The 21,319-nt window shown below is 37.2% G+C and overlaps 1 protein-coding gene across 1 annotated transcript in view; it reads left to right on the top strand.

Moving 5' to 3' along the window:
* The window catches only part of PKHD1L1 (PKHD1 like 1), a 169,930-nt gene that overhangs the window by 19,239 nt on the left and 129,372 nt on the right, over positions 1-21,319 (top strand). Inside the window, exons 7-14 of the mRNA XM_043483981.1 lie at positions 3,198-3,251; positions 3,817-3,890; positions 5,046-5,088; positions 9,274-9,344; positions 10,701-10,811; positions 12,751-12,840; positions 16,419-16,687; positions 17,985-18,076. Coding sequence (XP_043339916.1) covers positions 3,198-3,251; positions 3,817-3,890; positions 5,046-5,088; positions 9,274-9,344; positions 10,701-10,811; positions 12,751-12,840; positions 16,419-16,687; positions 17,985-18,076 — 804 coding nt within the window. The remainder of the gene's footprint in view (positions 1-3,197; positions 3,252-3,816; positions 3,891-5,045; positions 5,089-9,273; positions 9,345-10,700; positions 10,812-12,750; positions 12,841-16,418; positions 16,688-17,984; positions 18,077-21,319) is intronic.

The following is a 21,319-nucleotide window of genomic DNA, read 5'->3' as shown; positions in this document are numbered from 1 at the left end:
ACTTCATTACTGAAGAACTTTATTACTTAATCTAGCTGCCTCATTTTGCACATATTAAAGAAAAAAAAAAAAAAAAACCCCTGAAGCCTGGAGGTCCATGGCTTAGTAAAGGTCAGGAGGAGAACCCAAGTTTCCCAACAGGCATTTTGGCACTTTTTCTACTGCACATGTGTATGGGAGAGAGCTGAAACAAAAAAGTCAATAATGTATTAACAGGCTAGGATTTGAATCCTAATTCCTCCATGTTCTAACTTTGTACCAGATGGTAACATTGCTGGTTACCAAAAGTATTGTCCACATGTTGGGCAGGAAATAGCAATGTCACTAGAGTTAATATAACTTCCTGCAGCATTGGTGGGGTTATCTCCGTCCTGCCTTAAAAGACTGGAAGTCCTGCTCATTTCCTCTGTAGTTGAAATTTACTTCTCTTAAACACAAAGGAATCGATAGATATTATTTCTTGAAATCACAGAATCACAGTCAGATAAGACCTCAGAGATTAGGTTACCCAGCCTCTATATTCTGGTAACCAATTCACACAGAATCGAATCATAGTTTCCAAGATACTTCATGCTTATTGAAAACATGTATAAAATGGGTAAATGGATAAATTAATATTCAGCACACATATATGTACATATGTATATATAATTTCATAAAACATGCAATTTGAAAGGTTTTGCTAAATGAAATAAAGATGATTTGTCTAGCATTCTATGGGGCAGAGCTCTCAAGTAAATCACATTTGCATGAATCTATAATATTCTAGAAATATTTTTATTGATTCCTTATATAAAATAAAAGGACTACTAAAATAAACAAATATTTAACATTTTGTATGGACCGTTTAAGTATTTTGTCTATTTCTGTATAGTTGAGTATTATGAATGTTTAATTTTTCATTTCTTAAAGCAGATTTTTCTGTCATCCTTTCCCTTTTCTGTCATCATTTCCCTTTTCTGTCATCCTTTCCCTAATGATGCCAGGAAATAGAAAGTTTAACTTTCAAGTGATTACTTTTTTCCTCCTCTGTAGTTGAGATTTACTTCTCTTTAATACAAAGGAATGGATAGAAATTATTTCATGAAATCACAGAATCACAGTCAGAAGAGACCTTAGAGCAGGCTGCCTAGCCCCTATACTCTGGTAACACTGAGATACTATTAATACATATAAATGTAGGGGAAAAATTCACACATTGATCTATAGGCAAAGGTTTTAGAACTGCTTTTATCTCATTTCTGTCACATTCATTGAGACACTGGAGCCCTCAAGGCACTCTGTTGTGCCTGAATTGTGTAAGTGGGAGCAGTGAATGGGCTGAGTCTTGACAGGAAGTCAGGAGACCAAGCACCCAAGCTGCTTCTGCTTCTCACAAGCTTTGTCAGTTTGGCCAAATCTCCACGTTCAGATCAGGTACAAATGATAGAGGACTTGCAAATGACTCAAGGACCTAGTGCCTACTAAAGGAGCTTTTGGTCTAAAAGAGTGAGAAAAAAAATTAAATATATGTATTTAAGGGCAAATAGGGTAATATTACCATAGAGAGGCAAACCCACACCACTGTAGGAATTACAGGATGTAGTTAAGAATGTAACTGGAGCAGAGCTTTCTAGGTTTGAATTCCTGCTCTACCCCTTCCTGGCTGCAGGCTTGGGCAAGCTACTTATCCTCCCTGGCTCAGCCTCTTCATCTGTAAAATGGAAGGATACTAGTTACTAATGTGTAAGTACTAACGCATAAGCTGCCAGGACTAAATGTAGTAATGCTGTAAACGCTGGCTGCTACGTTTGTTATTTATTTGCAGTGAAGCAAAAGGTTTTATCAGGCAAATGTATGCTCCTCGGTTCTGTCTCGTCACGGCAAAGTTTTGGAGTGACGGACATTAAAGCCCCCCTCGGCGTGTCACAGCTCTTGGGTCTTGGACAGACTGTGTTATAGCTCTCAGGTCTCGAATGACCGTGTTATAGCTCTTAGACAAATCAGTGTTACAGCTCAGTGTTACAGCTCTATTTTATTTAGATAATAGCAGGAAAATCCATCTTCGAGGCGTGAGGGCATGTCGACCCAAAGACGTGAAGAGAAGAGCGCCTGAGCGTGCGGGTGGGGTCGGGGGAGCGGGGCAGAGAGCGAGCGAGCTTTGGCTCTTCTTTTTATATGTTTCTCTCTCCCTGGGCCTGTCCTATGTAAACTGGGCCAGCCAGGAGTGCTGTTTGTTTTACCTGAGGTGCTCACTCCGGTCCTTGGACCTTCCTTTGTTCTGTTTTCGCGGGCTTTTCCCTTCCAGGTCTTTTAGCCACTGCCATTCTGGACTCCTTTTCCCTATTCTAACTACCTAACAGTTAGAAAGAGAATATGAACTCATACATTTCTGTAATAGGCATAGTAATTCAGTTTACTTTCTTTATAACCTAATGTAATGATCAAATGAAAGAATTTGTATGAAAAGTATATTAAGAAGTTCAAAGTTCTCTGCTAGCAGACATGCTATTTTTTATAATTCAGGCTTGTATCTGGCCTAATTTTGTATCTGGATTTGCTGTCCTAGAAGCTGGCGATTTAGTCTGGTATTGCAAAGAATGTGATAGCTGTCAGTTAGCTACAAGCCTCCAGTATCACTGGGTTCTATCAGCCTTAAAGTAATAGGTCAGTCTAGTCAGCTGGAGAAAGAAATGTGAAGGCAGATTTTCCTCTCGGCTTCTAATCCTTCTCAGCTTCTTGTTCCCATTTCATTAGCACTGATCCTACTAGACATTCTTTTCATCCCAATTACTTTCTGAGACGTGAGCCTTATTTAATTCATATGAAACTTAACTACAAAATTATATTTTGTATTAGAATTAATTGAACTTCAGATGGAAGAGTCCCCATTATCTACATTTGCTATTGCTTTAGTATTAATCACTTTATAACACACCAAATATGTTATGATTATCATGTTTATTGTCATTCTTCCCCAGTTAGATTGTCAGTCCTATAATGGCAGAGATCTTGGCTCACTGATGTGCTCCAGCATCTAGAGCAAAATCTGTAACATAATAAGTGGTCAGTAGATGTTTATTGAGTGAATGAATGATGGATACTATTAAGTGATTGGGAGAAAAAAAATAAGGTGGCAGTAAGCTTGTTGGGAAGAGAGCATTTTGAAACAATATATTAAACACAACTTGATCTTTTCCAATAAAATATTTATACAGAGTTTATATTGGAGGAATGCCCTGTGAACTTCTCATATCACAATCTGATAATTTGTAAGTAATTCAAATAATTTTCTTTAGAAAAATAAATAGTAGATATAAGCATACTAGATTTAAATAGTAATTTCTAGCAATATTGTATAGCCAAATGCTTAATAACACAGTATAAATTATAATATTTGATATAGTAATTTATCAGTCTTGATATAGTTAGATATAACCTGATATCCACTATCTCCAGTGTATTATGATATGAACTGCTGTTTAAATTATTTTGAGGAATACCTTTATCAAATAATTGTTTCACTTGGTAGTGTTTTAAATTCTTTAAAAGGAATATCAATGGGGATGACCAAATTAATGACAAAATATTTAATTTTTAAATAACTTCAACAAAGACTGGGAAATATTTATTCAAATAGCTTCAGCTAAGACTGGGAAATATTTATTCAAATAACTTCAGCTAAGATTGGAAAATATTTTACAGAAATCTTTTTTGTAGCAACAGTTTCTGTGCTGATACATATTCTGAAATTCATAAGATTTTTTGAGGGAAACACAATATTTTAAAACTTTAATGTCAATGTAAACTTTGAAATTAAAATGCGTATTTTATTAGGTATGGTCTAAAACTAGATCACCCAAATGGAGACATGGGTTCTATGGTTTGTAAGACGAGTGGAACTTACATTGGTAAGTGTTGACCATCATTTATCATAGTTCTCAGAAATGCCTGACTGTATTTCCTTGTTTGGTATTCTCTTAGACCTCTCCTGTAGCCTCATCCCTTTTTTAAACATTAGCACTTGCTGTTTACTGTGGCTTTTTTTCAGCATCGCGTAAGCATGTATGAATTACCTTTTTCTAAGATTCACACTGAAGTGTCTTCAAGTGTCTCTTTTTTCATTTCTTCTGTCATTTAAATGATTCCATTACTAATTTAGCTGTTTACCTGTAGCTTAAATTTTACTCTGATTTTTACTCCTTGCTCTATGTACTTCAGAATCATAAACATTTTAATTAGTTAATGAGCTTTATTCCTTCTGCCTCAGGCTTCTCTGGTGGCTCAGACGGTAAAGAATCCACCTGAAATGCAGGAGATCCAGGTTCAATCCCTGGGTTGGGAAGATCCCCTGGAGAAGGGAATGGCAACCCACTCCAGTATTCTTGCCTGGAGAATTCTATGGACAGAGGAGCCTAGTGGGCTACAGTCTACTTGGACACGACTGAGTGACTAACGCGTGTGCGCACGCACACACAGGAACACACACACACACACACACACACACACACATTCCTTCTGCCTCACAGCCTTTGCAAGTTTCCGGTCCTGAAAGTTTCAGATAAAATGTCATGTCTTCAAAAGAGCCTGATCCCCAGCTTTACATTCTCAATTTTCGTTCTCCTTTTCCTTGATAGCTTTATCACAGTTTTCAGTTCTCTGTGTCCTTGCTTTTGACTGACTATATCCTCCATTTGACAGCGTGCTCTTTGAGAAGAGCAAACCGTGTGCTCACCCTGCACCTCTCAACCCATCACTGACCCAATTAAATAGCTGTTAAATGAATGAAAGAAAATTGAAGGCAATATGATTACATATATGTTCTTTTATTCTTCATTCATTATTATACTTTGTGAGGTTTTCCTGGTTAGAACCTTGAGACATCTTATTTGTATATCTTAAAGTAGTAGGTGTTTCTTTAAGATTTTTCATTTCTTTGAGGATTAGTAGATGGTTGCATAATTACGGTGTTAATTCTCTTTGCTTTTAAATCAGCTTTATAATATATAGTTATTATTCTCCTGTGATTGAGAATTTAATTGATTGTGTATTTTAATTAATTCCAGGTCATCACAATGTCAGCTTCATCGTGGATAGCGATTATGGAAGGTAGATCATTTTGTAAATAATAATTTTCATAATTGATTCAACTGGGAAAATAAAATAAAAGTGTATATTTACTTTGTGCTATATATCCCTAGATTAAAAACTTAATTACTTTCAAAAAAATTAATCACTTTACCCAAATTAACATTTAAGGAGTCTGTAACTCCTGTTCACTAGTAATTTGTGTCTCAGACATGGCCTTTCAGTTGCTGGGAAATCTAGCATTACTTAAAACAATAAATTAAAAAAATCTTTGATTGTGATATGAAAAGGTGTCATTTTATGTTTTGTAGCCCTTCTTATTTATAAAATTGTTTTGATAACTAATTAAATTTTTTATGAATGTAAGAATAAAAAAAGCTTCATGGTTAATATTGCCTTATACTGATGTTCTCTTAAAGTATCAGGACAAATGGAATTGTGAAAGATGGTAGTTACAGCTTTTAATTGTTCATTCTCATACCAATATTAATAACTTATATTTATAATTTCTAGTAAAACTAGAACTTATTTCCAGATACCCTAATTTCAGTCAGAAAGACCATCACACACTTATAGAAATACGAGACTATGCAAATCTCAACACATGTTGCAAGTCTGATAGATATAATAAAGAACCTTTAGTGGCAGGCATGGCCTTAAGCACTTTACATATATTATCTAGCTTGATACTCCCAGAGAACCTATAAATTGGATGTTTTCACCTATCCCATATTGCACACTGGGAAAACGAGACATAGGAACATTAGGTGATTTGCCTAGGGATATTCAGCTGGCAGGAAACAGAGGTGGAATGTGAACCCAGGCAGTCTGACTCCAGGACCTGAGCCTTTCGTCCAGTGCTTTGCCATGACCAATAGAGGGTTCCAGTCACAGAACCACATCTCATCACTGTTTAACACCCTGACCCAGGATTCTCTACTGTGGGGGGATCACCCCACTCCTGGAGCGTTTGCAAGGGTGTGTGGGGGACATTTGTTGGCCCTCCCAGTCACTGGAGCATGCTGCTGGCCTTTTATGGGCAGCACCATGATGTGCCAAACCTAAATTGTTCTTCCCAAAACGTCATAGCATCTCCTGTTGGGAAAGTGAACTGGTTGATTGAAATCCAAATAAGTCACATCATTTAGCCATCCAATACTAATATAGTTGTAGTAGACTGATGATGAAAAATTGTTGATTTTTTTTGTTTCTGAAGAGAGACTCAGTGATTAGAAGTTTGGAAAGAGTGGCAATGTTATAATCAAAGTAGATGTTATTCCTTTTCATTGTTTACAGGCTGCAAGAGAAGGGTGAGATTTGGTCTCTGCATGTATGGAAATGCAGTTGAGTTGGTGAAACTAAATCCATTACCACTGTATTTACAGATGAGCTACTTCTAGACACCTAAAGTCAGTAGGTTTATTTCCAAGTTATAAACCTGGACTGGACATTTTTTTTTTAATTAGTTATTTTAAAAATTATTTATAATAATAGTAACCATAATACTTAAATTTGAGACTTACTGTGTACCTGCCCTATTTTAAGCCATTAATGAGTATCAAAACAACCTTATGGAATGTGTACTGTTAGTTCCATTTTTCAGGTGAAGAAATTAAGGCACACTTTTTAAAAAATTGTGGGTTCCCAAAGCCCAGGGACTGTATTTTTTTTTAAGTTTTTATTATTATTACTTTTTGACCATGACTCGTGGCTTGTGGAATCTTAGTTCCCCAACCAGGGATTGAACCCAGGCTCTGGCGGTGAAAGTGCCAAGTCCTAACCACTGAATCACCATCAGGGAATTACTTTAAGTGCCAAGTCCTAACCACCGGACACTTTATTATAGAATAATACATACTGCACTAAAATCTTGAAGAATTTTATAATTTAGGATAAAGCCAGAGTGGGTGATATGTAAACAGTGCTAAGATTTACCTTTATGATTTACATGGTACAATGACTTAGTCCCATGACTTAACTGTGATTTTCTGTAAGGACATGGCCTACTTAAATATAACTTGATAAGATTGGACAATAGGATTTTATTGAAATATCAGCAAAACATGTTAGAAGCAATGATATCGAGATTTAAATGATTTTGTGAACTATATATGGTTCCTTTGTGCTCTCAATGTCATTCTTCCTAAGGTGAGAAAAGTGAATTCTTAGTTCCAAGTCTGAATGAGAGGTGCTAATTGCCAAATCCATCATATGTCTCTCAGAGAAATAATTATCCAAAAATAGAAGGTTTGAGTGATTGAGCTTGATTGTGATTGATAGGTATGCATAAGTCAAGATGCAGCATTAACATACCCCCAAAATTTGAAAATTTGTACATATATAGGCAAAAATATTGCATAAAATTGTTAATTCTGTGATCTTGACTTATAATCACTGTTTCCTGTTTTAAGCCAATGGATTCCCTTTTGTATTAGTGTCTCAGAGTTTAAGAAATTGTATTTTTATATAAAACAACCTTAATTTAAGGTGATTGTTAAAAACACGATATTTACTACTTAAAAATCTAGTTTTAAGATTACATGGCATTTTTAAAATGTTGTCATTTTATAATTAATAAAATCCATATTTTACAAATTTCTGGAGCATTCCTGAATATCAGATGAACCAACTGGAGACCGTGTAGCATCTATTTTGTGTTACTTTTAAAAAGAAAATTTGTTGAAGTATAGTTGATTTACAATGTTGTATGCATTCTGTATTTCTTTTAATGGGCAGCCTTCCCTCTTCTATTACCCCAAGTTCAAACAACAGCTGTTCCAAACTGATAAGGTTTAGATGAGACTCTCTTAATTGAGAAATGCCTAGTTATTATCAATGAATTAGTGAAAATCACCTCAGTGTCACACCAAATAAATTACATTCAAATTTTATTTCAGGAGGCAATTTCCCCACCAGCTTAAAAAGCAGAGTTAATTTTTCAGAGACAGGATCTGACCACAGACATTGTTGGAACTGGCTTCATTTTAGGTTTTTAAGAAATCAACTGAAAGGCTTATAATATAAACATTTAAAATCCAGTGTGAACTTCTTAAATAACTAATTTAGCATAGCATATTTTCAGGGACTCTTTAGCTTTGCAAATGCACATTATAATGCCTGTGTTAGATTCATAGGGAGTTGACTGTTGGTCTCCACCACAAGATTTCCATTATCCTTATAGATTCTAGTTCATTGTGCCATAATTATGATGAATGAGTTTGGAGTCTTTAGATAACATTAGAATATCTTAACTTTTCTAATTATGAATTTAATTGAGGTAATTAAGAGAAAGCATTCAATTTTAGGATCATATTCTTTCCCTTCGTAGCCCTTTAGGCTATAGAAGTCCAAGTATGTATCTATTAAAAACATGAATAGGCTCTGTGTTTATTAAGGGTGACTTAACTATGGTGGACTGTTGTGAACTTGCACTCATCCTTTGTATCTCATGTAAGTTAGTGGCTAGAGAAGAGAACTATGTAGTACCCAGGGCTATGAACTCAAACTACCTGGTTCAGATTCCATTTCTGCTACTTTTTGTGATCTTGACTAAGAAAACAGTCAATTAATTTTTTTTTTTTAATTTTTTGGCCATGCTGCACGGCATGTGGGATTTTGGTTCCCTGGCCAGGGATCGAACCCATGCCCCCTGCATTGGAAGGACAAAGTCTTAACCACTGGATTGCCAGAGAAATCACTGATCTTGACTAAGAAGAAATTTCTCTGAGTATTACCTACCTCATGGAATTGATACAAGAATTAAATAGCATAGTAATTAGAAGCTTAAAAAATTAAAAATTTTAGCATACCTAGTAAGAGTTCAATGATGTTAGTTACTTATCACTAAATGGGTCTTAAGAGCACAGAGAACCCCAGATGGTCATCCATAGAGCCCAACTTTTATGAAGGGCAGTCTTCCTGTGTGTTTATTTTTTATGTTAATGCAAATTCTTACTTTATTGAACTATAATTTGCATATAATAAAAGGTGCATATTTTAAATGTGCAGTTCAGTGAGTGCTGGCAAATGTGTTTGGTGTATTTGTGGATTTAATAAACCAGGCTATAGAACATCTTTATTTTCCTCAAAAGTTCTTTCTTGGTCCTTTGTAAATTTTGATATGATTTCTATCACTGAAGTAAAAGAAAATTTCCTAAAATAAAGGTCATTTTTTAAAACAAGAATTTTTACTTTTTTTTAAAACAGGAGTTTACCAGAAAAAATGGCATATTTTGTTTCTTCCCTCAATAAAATTTCAATGTTTCAAACATATGCAGGTATGTGACCTTTCTGTGTGAGGGGAAGGCAGGGGAAGAGAAGTGCATATACTTTATTTCATCAAATCAAGTACAACAATGATTGTAAAGTGTACTATATTATTTTATGTTGTTCTAAGAACAAAAAAACACCCAAGACAAGGAGTGCAGTAGGAAGCCCTGACATTAAGCCAGGATCTACAAAAAGCCAAGATCTGTAGCCAAAAAAACTACATTTCTGGTGTTAGGTTGATTGAGAAATAAACTTATCTCACTAAGAGAGACAGCAGGGAAGCTTAAGCATCTCAACTTAGGATGTTGATCAAGGAAGGAAAAAAAAATCTCTGCTGTCAATTTAAACCCACAAACCAGCACTCGTGGAGATTTATGCTCTCAGTATGGTCCAAAAGATTCCTCAAGGAGATCATAATTTATTTCAATTTAAAGAGATCTCAGTGCCAGGCCTGGGGTGATTCAGACATGAAAGATGTTCAAAAATGAAAAAAATGTGTGTCTTGGAATCAATCAAATATGATCTATCCTGGCTTTTTTCTAGAAACCTACTGTGAAACTTAGTGTGAAAGTGTTAGTCGTGTCCGACTCTTTGTGACCCCGTGGACTGTAGCCCGCCAGTCTCCTCTGTCTATGGGATTCTCCAGGCAAGAATACCAGAGTGGGTTGCTATTCCCTTCTCCAAAGGGTCTTACCGACCCAGGGATGGAACCCAGGTCTCCTGCATTGCAGGCATATTCTTTACTGTCTAGGCTACAGAAGTCTATTTTATTTAATGTGAAACTCCTATGGAAAAAAAACAGTTCATTTGATAGAGTGAACTAATAAAGAGTAAATGTTTAAAAGAATGTACCATGTACCATTACTGGTCCATTTTACTAGTGTACGTAAGACTCATATACAAAGCTGCAAAGCATTCCAATCATAGTTAATGTATTAGTATGTGAGAAAAATTTAAGATGTTGGTCCGTAAATATAAGAAAGATTTCATTTTTAAAGAGCATAGAGAGGAGGTTGTTCTCTTGCCTTCCTGTTTTCTTTTGGAAACAAACATCTATGCTCAGCCCAGGTTTTCCTTGTTCTCTGGATCCTTCCATTACCAGCGTCTGTTTGGTATCAGTTACCACTAACCCTTGGTCCCCAGGAGATGCCGGTCTGTGTGAAGCCATGTTTATTGTCTTATTTGCAAGACTGCATCAGAGACAAAAGAATGAAACACCTGCTTCATTCCTTCGATAATCCAGTACCTTCACTATGTTATTTGCTGTGGCTAGGTAATTTGGAAAATTTGTAAAAGACAAATCTTTATGTTTATGTGGAATATTCATAACATTTTATTTCTTGTCCTTCCCCTCCCCATGCCAGAGATCACTAGGATTTCACCTTCACAAGGAAGCACTCAAGGTGGCACCTTGCTAACGATCAGTGGACGGTTCTTTGATCAGACAGATTTCCCAGTCCGAGTTTTAGTTGGAGGTATTTTTCATGATTTTTTAATAAAAGAATGAATACTTCCTTTAATTATTTCTGTGAAAAATAGTAGTTGTGCTCAATTAATGTCTTAATTTATGAACTGGTATTTCCAGATGGGCATTTGGTCCTGGAGCTTGATTCTTTTCCCACTGCAATTTTCCAGTGAGGACTGCTCCTTGCAGCCTTACGTGACCAGGGTTTGGGCTCTGAGGTCAGCACCGAAGGGCATTGCACAGCAGCATCATGGCTGCCATCAACAAATTGCTCGCCACGCCAAAGACACACATAACCTCTATTTAATAGACTTTCAAATTACCTCTCTGAACTGTTACTATTTCTTAATGGGTTAGATAATTACAGGGAAATTTAAAGTGGCATTTCGGGAGACTCCTCATCCCTTTGTCATATACTCTGCCTTGTCTGGACATCAGTAATTACAGATTGTATTGGCCTTAGAAAGAGCATTAATTGGTTTACAAGTGTACGTTGGGCTTGATTCTCTGGTTGTGCATCACTTTCATATGTCTGGTCCAGATCTGCTCAAAGGTAGGGAGCTAGGCAGCTCAAATGGGAAGTTGGGAATGAATGTATAATGGGGATCTTCTCACTGAGTTAAAATGACCTTACCTACCTTGATGGACAAAGGACAGGACGTCTGTCCAAGTACCTGGTATGTAATTTTTCTGATCGAGCCTTCTGCTCAGGTGATTTCTACTTTTAAGGAATCTGCTGATGAGCTAGCCAAAATATGATTTCAAGAAAAGAAATTCACAGAAAGCAACCTTGTGTAGCATTCATAGGACATCTTTCCTATCCCATGAATTCTTCCTGGCCACCTGCATAGGCCAAAAGATTTTAACATTTCATATAATATGTTATTCTGTTTTACTACCTTTTAAATATTAAAAACAGGAATATAAACAATTTTGAATTTGTATGTTTTACATCTGACATTATGATACAGCTGATATACAAATATTACATGTTAAGTTTTTTTATAGTATTTCTTTGCCATTAAAGTGCAGCCAGATTTGAGATTTTGAATCCTCAATAATTTCTTGAAAATGATTGGTTTTTGTATCTTTCCTTTGCTCCAACAAAAATGAGTTAAGTTGGTTTAAAATATTGTTAAAATATACTGTTTTATAGTTCAGTGATCTTGCATCCACAAAGCATTCAAATAGTGAAAGGTTGTATTGAAGTGTACATTTTCCAGGCCACCAAACAAAACTTGGCAAAGATACTTTCCTCCATTTCCCTTACTTCTGTATTCATGGATTATTTCCATGTCAGTAAATAGTTAATGAGGGTTGACCTTTCATGAAGCACTGTGAGGAGCACTTGGGAGTCTAAAATGTAAACTCTTACTCAAGTCTAATTGTGCTTATGTATTACGATAATCATTCTTATTTAAAACCTTGTCTGTTTTGGTTTCCATCTGTCTGTGAAATAAATTATTATAAATTTACTTTAAAATTATTATCCTTTTTGTTTTTATTTAAAAAATTTGAACAAAACCACTATTATCCTAAGAAGACTGGAATCATCAACTTTTGTAAATTTTAAACATCACTGATTTATTCAGAAACTTTTCTCCAGGGAACAAAACATATAAGGCTTCACTTTGGACCCAGATAAAATAGCTTACAGTGACATCATTTTAATAAACTTTTGTTTCTCAGAAATTATGAAATATTTTAACTCAGATTTGTGAGATTTTGCCAGCAAAATGTTGCCTTGTGGAAGTACAACTAATGAACAACTAAAGCACAATTAATGCGTGATAAGCTTTGATGGAGAACATGTAAAGGAAATGAAGACCCTTCAGCTTTACCTCTTGCTTGTGCATCCTGGTTCTAATTGAAAAAGCACTCCAATTTAGGCTGGTGTGGTTTGCATTCTGAAGCTCTGTAGTAATGGCTCTGCCCTTGCTTCTCTGTAGGTCAAGCCTGTCATATTTTGAATGTCACAGAAAATAGCATATGTTGCAAGACACCCCCTAAACCTGATATTCTCAGAACTATATATCCAGGTAAGTCACCATTGGAGAGAAAAACCATTTCTATATTTGCATAAGAGGAATATTACTGACAGATATCTGTAGTGTCTTAGTCTGTTCAGGCTGCTGTAACAAAACATCATAGACTGAGTAGCTTATAAACACCATTGATTTCTCAAGATTCTGGAGGCTAGGAGGCTAGGAATCCAAGATCATGGCACTGGCAGATTAGGTATCTGATGAGAATCTGTTCCTCATAGATTAGGCGTTCGCAGGGCTGGGGGGCTCTGTGGGGTCCCTCATAAGGGCACTAATCCCATTCGTGAGGGCTCTACTCCCATGGTCTGAACACTCCCCACAGGCCACACCTCCTAATACCATCAGATTGGGCATTAGGTTTCATTAGGTTTCAACATTTTAGTTTTGAGGGGACCCAAACATTCAGCCCATAACATAGTGAGAAAAAATACCATCTGAGCTTTTTACAATTTGTAGTGAGAATGATAAATTTCTTCCTAGTTTTTCTTTTATTTCTGGATTTAGGAAATATTTCTATTAAATTAGCTGAATCAAGGCTATATGAGTGGAGGTAAACCTGGCCTAAATTTCTCAGACACTTTGTGAAAGCTCTATTGATAGAGTATAAAGGTATTTTTATTTCAAATCAAATGACTGTTACTAAATGTTGGTACAGGCTAATGGAAACATTTTAAATGCTTTTTTCCTAGTTAAAAAATAAATGAGTTCAGTTCAGTTGCTCAGTCGTGTCTGACTCTTTGCGACCCTACGGACCACAGCATGCCAGGCTTCCCTGTCCGTCACCAACTCCCGGAGCTTGCTCAAACTCATGTCCTTCAAGTCGGTGATGTCATCCAACCATCTCATCCTCTGTTGTCCTCTTCTCCTCCTGCCTTCAATCTTTTCCAGCATCAGGGTCTTTTCCAAGGAGTCAGTTCTTCGCATCAGGTGGCCAAAATATTGGAGTTTAAGCTTCAGCATCAGTCCTTCCAATGAATATTCTGGACTGATTTCCTTTAGGATGGATTGGTTTGTTCTCCTTGCAGTTCAAGGGACTCTCAAGAGTCTTCTCCAATACCACAGTTCAAAAGCATCAATTCTTCTGTGTTCAGCTTTCTTTACAGTCCAACTCTCACATCTATACATGACTACTGGAAAAACCATAGCATTGACTAGATGGACCTTAGTGGGCAAAGTAATGCCTCTGCTTTTTAATATGCTGTCTAGGTTGGTCATAGCTTATCGTCCAAGGTGTACGTGTCATTTAATTTCATGGCTGCAATCACCATCTGCATTGATTTTGGAGCACAAGATAATAAAGTCTCTCACTGGTTCCATTGTTGCCCCATCTATTTGCCATGAAGTGATGGGACCAGATGGCATGATCTTAATTTTCTGAATGTTGAGTTTTAAGCCAACTTTTTCACTCTCCTCTTTCACTTTCATCAGAGGCTCTTTATTTCTTCTCAAATGGCAGAGGTTAAATCCTTATCTAGAAGGATTTAGGTGTGATCACAGGGAATGGGAGAAATGGAACTCAAAAGTCTTTTCAGATTTTTCACCTGTGGCCATTGAAGGTGCAGCTGAGGGCTTTGAGGTCTGAAACTAGACCCCTGTGATGCTGTGCATGTGTGCACGTGGATTTTGTGTCTCATCTTGTGCACCCAGTGAAATCGGTTTATAACTGTGTCATTGGCTGGTGTTTGAAGCCAAATAAATTCAGTTTATTAACCTTTTAAATGTCTTTGTTTTGAATGATATTTTAAAAGATGATTTTATTTATTTATTTATGGCCGTGTTGGATCTTCATTGCTGTACAGGCTTGTTTCTAGTTGGGGCGAGCAGGCGGTGGTGGTTTAGTCACTCAGTCATGTCCAATTCTTTGAGACCCCATGAGCTGCAGCCCACCAGGCTCTTCTGTCCATGGGATTTTCCAGGCAAGAACACCGGAATGGGTTGCCATTTCCTTCCACACTGCAGCTCTCTAGTTGCAGTGCATAGGCTTCTCATTTCGGTGGCTTCTCTCGTTGCAGAGAACAGGATCTAGGGCGCGTAACCTCCAGGAGTTGTGGCGCGTGTTCTCAGGAGTCATGACTCCCAGGCTGTAGCGCACAGGCTCAATAGTTATGGATCACGGGCTGTTGCTCTGCAGCATGTGGGATCATCCTGGATCAGGGATCGAACCCGTGTCTCCTGAGTTGGCAGGCAGATTCTTTACCACTGAGCCACAAGGAAAGCTCTTGAATATTTTTAAAATGACCAGTTTAAGAGGAGAATTTTGATATTTATAATTGATTACTTTTAAAAAAGTTATGTATACCAGAGCTTACTGTTGCTTAAAAAGGTTGACGTGCTCAAGCTTTCTTGAACCAAACTCAGGGGAAGAGTTGCAGTCATTATTTTCCAGATTCAGACATTCCAGCCAAGCCTAAGCTGCGGGAGGAAGCGGGCACCTGATTGTTGTATTTTAAGGAACAAAAATAAAAAATGAGATGGCTCCATTATAATTAGGAAAAAATAACACTGGCAAGTGTTGTTGTTGTTCAGTCGCTAAGTCATGTCTGATTCTTTGTGACCCCATGAACTGCAGCAGGACAGACAGGAAAGGAAGGACTTTCCTGTCCTTCACTATCTCCCTGAGTTTGCTCAAACTCATGTCCATTAAGTCAAGGATGCCATCCAGCTAGCTCATCCTCTGTCGCCCGCTTCTCCTCTTGCCCTCAATCTGGCAAGTGTAAGTTTACTTTAAATGAGAATGTTCTCTCTCTGATTCTGTCCAAGAAGGAGATGAAATCCTACAGCACAGAGTAATGTTAAAAAGAAGAAAAGTATTAACAGAAACCTAAGGCAAACAGTGTGTGTTCACTGAGCCATTAATTGAGTAACTTTTATTAGAGATAATAATCAGGGTGAATGTTTTGTAATCAAATAGTCTGAATCTTGAAGTTTTGAGTGTTGACTACATAAAGCAACATCAGTCTTACCAAAAATAATAATGATATTAATACTATCTTATGTAAGGCATTCACTATGTACCAGGTACTTTACATATATATGTGTGCATATATATATATAGGACTTCCCTGGTGGCTCAGATGGTAAAGCGTCTGTGCCTACAATGCGGGAGACCCGGGTTCGATCTCTTGGTCAGGAACATCCTCTGGAGAAGGAAATGGCAACCCACTCCAGTACTCTTGCCTGGAAAATCCCATGGACAGCGGAGCATGGTAGGCTACAGTCCATGGGGTCGCGGAGAGTCAGACACGACTGAGTGACTTCACCATCACCATATATATATTTATTATATATATAAAATATATAATCCCCATAGCAGTCACGCAAGTCATAATATCATACTCATTTTATATAATGTAGAATCAGAGGTTTAGATGTATGAAATAATAAATAAATTGTAGACTGTCTTAATAGCACTCTGTCCTCTGGGTACATGTAGAGATATATATAATTGTTTTGTTTATATATATACTCTAAAAATGTGAATAAAAATAGAATATCTATAAGCACTACACAAGTAAAAGTTATTGAGATACTGCATCAAAATTCTGATGAAAGCCTTCTTTTATTATGTTCAGGAGGGAGAGGTCTAAAGCTTGAGGTGTGGAATAATAGCCGGCCAGTACGTCTTGAAGAGATTCTCGAATACAGTGAAAAAACTCCAGGGTACATGGGTGCCAGCTGGGCAGATTCAGCTTCCTATGTTTGGCCCATGGAACAAGACACATTTGTTGCACGTTTCAGTGGATTTTTGGTGGCTCCAGAATCTGACGTTTATAGATTCTACATCAAAGGTGATGACCGTTACGCTATTTATTTCAGCCAGACTGGACTTACAGAAGATAAGGTAGGGAAGCCACAGCATACCACTTGATGTTATAGAAACAATATGATAACCTTTATATATGTCCCATTTATGCTACACTAAAACCAATGACTATACTAAAGAATTTATGTGGTGGGTCCTTGGCTATTTTATCACATGTGATATGAGCCATAAAGTCATTATAGAAAACCTAATGCCTAAAAGAAAATGTTTTTCCATACCTAAATTTTCCCTAAGAAAAAGTATACATTTCCTTTAAAATTGAAGATTATTTTTATACTGAAAGAATTATAATCACCCATAGGAAATTTGGAGAGGAGTACAAATATTTCACTATTCTACCTAGATCTTTTTCACTATTACTTGGTCATGAGATTAAAGTGTTTTATCTCCTTTTGTCTATATTTTATTTTTTACATAAAGGGATCATGCATCCAATTTGATAGTCATTTTTGTCATGTATTAGTCTTTTCACATATTATTAAATAGCTTTTATGATGCAATGTTGATGACTAAATAGTATGTTATTGCATGAGTTACTAAACTTAAGTAATTTTCCCCATACTGATATGTTTTTAACTTCTGAGATTCTATGATCACAAATAATACTCTGTTGAACATTTGTGTTCATTACATTATTACATGTTTTATGTTATTTCTTTAGGACCATTTCACAAATGTGAAATTAATAGATCAACAGAATATCCACTCATTACATATATGGCAAGGTTGTCTCTCAGACTGGATGAACAAGTTTAAATTCCTGCCTGTAACATATTAATTCCAATTTTGCAGTAGTTTTTCAGCTTGTTTCTTTTAAAGACAGGATAGTTATTTCTGTTGGGAAGCGCAAAGTCTTCTCTTTGTAGAATGCAGACCTATTTAGTGATCTTTGGCATCTTTCAGATCTCTTTTTAATGATCTCATTTGGATTAAGTCCCTCAAAGTTCTCTGCAGAAAAAAAGAATATTTTATTTAAAATTAAACAGTCTTCCTCCCAGTGTGGATCTTTAAATTTCCCATTTGCAGTTCTAATTGTGGAAAAGCTATGATCTGTGTGTGTTCATGGAATAGTGTGGTTGATGTTCATTAAGGTTGCAAGGTGTGAAGTGAGCTTTGATAATTTTTTAAGATCCTTTTCATCATGAATAATATATTAGAATAAAAATATGAAGTATTTTCATGTTTTTCTGTTCATAAAAGGTCTAAGGCTGAGAGGAATAATAAATGATAAATAAATGCTGAAAAGGTTTATTAGTAAGTTTTTTTCTGTCTCTCTCTTTCCCCCCCTCCCTTTTCTCTGTCTTTTTGGAATAAGGTGAGGATTGCCTATCATTCTTCCAATGCCAACAATTATTTTTCCAGCCCAACACAGAGGTCAGATGATATTCATCTTCAAGAAGGAAAAGAGTAAGATTTTTTTCTTTTCTTTAAACTATTGTGTGATATTTAAAAACCAAGAGTTTATATATAAAAATATTTTCAACTTGTTTTCTTGGTGGAAGTGATACGAATTTATTGGTTCAATTTGTAATTTGCCATTCTCCATAATTTTGTTACATTTTGTTCCTGTATTCTCAAGAATACTGGCATTCAGCTAACTAGGGAAATTTGAAATCTAAATTATTCCTGTTATAGAAATGATAATTTTGTGAAATTTACTTAATCCTGCTTCAGTTTCTTACTAGGACCTTTCAGTCAATCCAGCCATCAAATTCTTTGCTCCTATTTTCTCTGTTGCTGGAGAAAAACCACAAAACCACATTGATTGGTGCCACAGTTAATATATATTTAATATTCTCATGATTTATTTCAGACCCTGGGCCAAGTACTGGAAATTTAACTAAAGATATTAAAACATACTCCCTGCCCTTAAGTGGTACATTTTTTAGTGCTGAAAGGTCCAATTTCAGAGAGAAAAATGACGATATTATTCAAATAGCTAATAATCCCATTCAAAAAGCCCTTCAGGATTCCTAGAAAATAGGGAGGTAAAAAATGTGATACATGCAAAATAGCTGTTACATGTAGAACATCAAGAGGTTCATGTAAATTACCTTCCATTTACCATTTGTATTTGTTAGGTTTTGCTGCATAAGAAACCATTCCCCCAGATTTAGTAGCTTGAAGCAACAGAATTTTGGGATTATCTAGGTGGTTCTTTTGATCCTGGCTATGTTAGTTGGTGATTAATGGTCCAGGATTGCCTTGTTCACATATCTGGAGTCTCGGCTGGCCTCGCAGGAACTGAGGTATCTAGGATATCTGAAGCCACAAGGTCTGTCCTGACAGGCTGTTGCAGTGTCCCAGCAGTCAAGAGGGCAATTCCTAATGTACAGGGGCTTTTTAAACTCTGCTTATGTCACATTTGCTAATATCTCAGTGACTAAAGCAAAAGGCTAGACTTAGATTCAGTGGGTGAAGACAGACTTCACTCCTTTTTTTTTTTAAATTTATTTTTGGCTGCACTGGGTCCTTTTTGCTGCACTCAGGCTTTCTCTGGTTGCAGCAGACAGGGGCTCTCTTCGTCACGGTGCGCAGGTTTTTCGTTGCGGTGACTTCTCTTGTTGCAGAGCACGGGCTCGAGACACACCGGCTTCAGTAGTTAAAGCTCTCAGGCTCTATGGAGTGCGGCATTGGTAGTTGTGGCACATGGGCTTAGTTGCCCTGAGGTATGTGGGATGGTCCAGGACCAGGGATCAAACCTGTGTCCTCTGCTTTGGCAGGTGGATTCTAAACCTCTGGACCACCAGGGACATCCTGGGCTTCGCTTCCTGGTGGGAAGAGTTTTGTTTCTCATTCCAGCACATCACCCTTCCAGATATTGATTAGATTATGCTTTTAGGAAGCATCATGGAGTTGGTCAGAGAGGGTTGGGATCAATGGTACCTGAGAGAAACTACACTGAATGTTCTCACTGAAGTCTTGGGAATAATAAGCATTCCATTCTTTTTCTCTTCCCCCGTCTACAATCACTGCTTTATATACTTAAGCCTTTTCTTCTTTAACCACGATCGCCAGGCCAATTCAGAGCAAATGGAGTACCTTGTTAATTTCTATTGCTATTCAGTGTCAATACACCTTCAGGCTTTGCTTTGACCTTGGAAAATGAGTTCAATTTACCTGCTTGACAAGAGCACAGAGCTTGCGTGAAGGTGGCTTGTAATACATCTGCTGCCTGGTTATCTGTGCGTCTGCAAACTAGCTTGGAATTTACACATCGGCAGGAATAATGATGCCTGTGAGTTTTGAAATTGAGGCCACATGACTGGTTTGTTGCACAGTGGTCCCTGGGACCTTTTCGAAGATAACTTGTCTTGCCCGTTCATTTTACTCAAATAATACAGCCTACCTCTACATGCATATCTCTTGGGTCACCCCCCTTTCGATTTGAATCCTACCTCAGTTACTAACTTTTAAATAATTTTTCAGTCTTTAAAATTCTTAGTTTCTGTAATTCATGTGAACAAACCATAATATATGTATTTATCGGATTTTGTGACAATTAGATAGAGTAATGTCTGTGAAGTGCTAGCATGTAGAAAGTGCCTTAAAATATATTTAAGCTGCCAATAAGGATACAGAATTTAATGGTTCTTCTCCAAGTCTGGGCTTCCCTTGTGGCTCAGCTGGTAAAGAATCCACCCACAATACAGGAGACCTGAGTTCGATCCCTGGGTTGGGAAGATCCCCTGGAGAAGGAAAAGGCTACCTACTCCAGTATTCTGGCCTGGAGAATTCCATGGACTGCCATAGTCCATAGGGTCACAAAGAGTAGGACAGGACTGTGTGACTTCCACTTCACTTCACTTCTCCAAGTCCTGCTCCCTAGTTAGTATTGCCTACCTTGATTTGGCAGAGATGGCAAACAGGTTCTCAGGGCAGCTAAAAGCCTGACATAATCCTCCAATATCAGTCCTGTGGAGGAAATGACCCAGGGCCCCATCTCTTTGCCAGATGGGAGATAAAAAATGCACTTCATTCACAGTCTTTCATGAACCGTGGACACTTTATCTCCATATACAAGAGTATCTGCTGAATAATGTGAGGCCATTTAAAGGAACTCCTAGCTGGCCTCTTCAAGGAAGGGAGCAATGGTGACCCTGATAGAGACTTAGGTAGGAAAGATCCCCTGGAGGGAAAAATGGCAACCCACTCCAGTATTCTTGCCTGGGAAATCTCATGGACAGAGGAGCCTGGTGGGCTATGGTCCACAGGGTCCCAAAGAGCCAGACACAACTGATCAACTGAGCACACACACAATAGTAGCTTTGCACTCACCTGTAACAGCTGGTGGGTGAACAGCTAATTCTGAATAGGCAGTTGGATGATGGGCAGGGGACCTCAGGAATCAAGAATTCCAGATTTAAGGTGTGACTCTCATCTGGCTTGTTGGAGGGCTGTCATAAGTCTAATCAGTAAAAGTTTCCTGAGGCAGTGTTCTATTTCCCAAGTTACAAGTAGAGATGATATTTAAGGAACTTAGGGTAAGAGTTTCATCCCTGACACATACAACCACTCAGATACAAAATAGATGGTATGTCTGAGCCTACCTGACATTTTCCTAAACACATTACAGTACTTTAACCTCTTGTGTCCCCTGTATTTTATGTCAGGAAGTTTGTTATAACCTACAATGTGATTGTTTTCAGC

This window comes from Cervus canadensis, chromosome 12 (assembly GCF_019320065.1).
Source record: "Cervus canadensis isolate Bull #8, Minnesota chromosome 12, ASM1932006v1, whole genome shotgun sequence".
Classification (NCBI taxonomy): Eukaryota; Metazoa; Chordata; class Mammalia; order Artiodactyla; family Cervidae; genus Cervus; species Cervus canadensis.
Note: the sequence above shows the minus strand (reverse complement) of the source record. Positions and strands in the feature narration are given on the sequence as shown.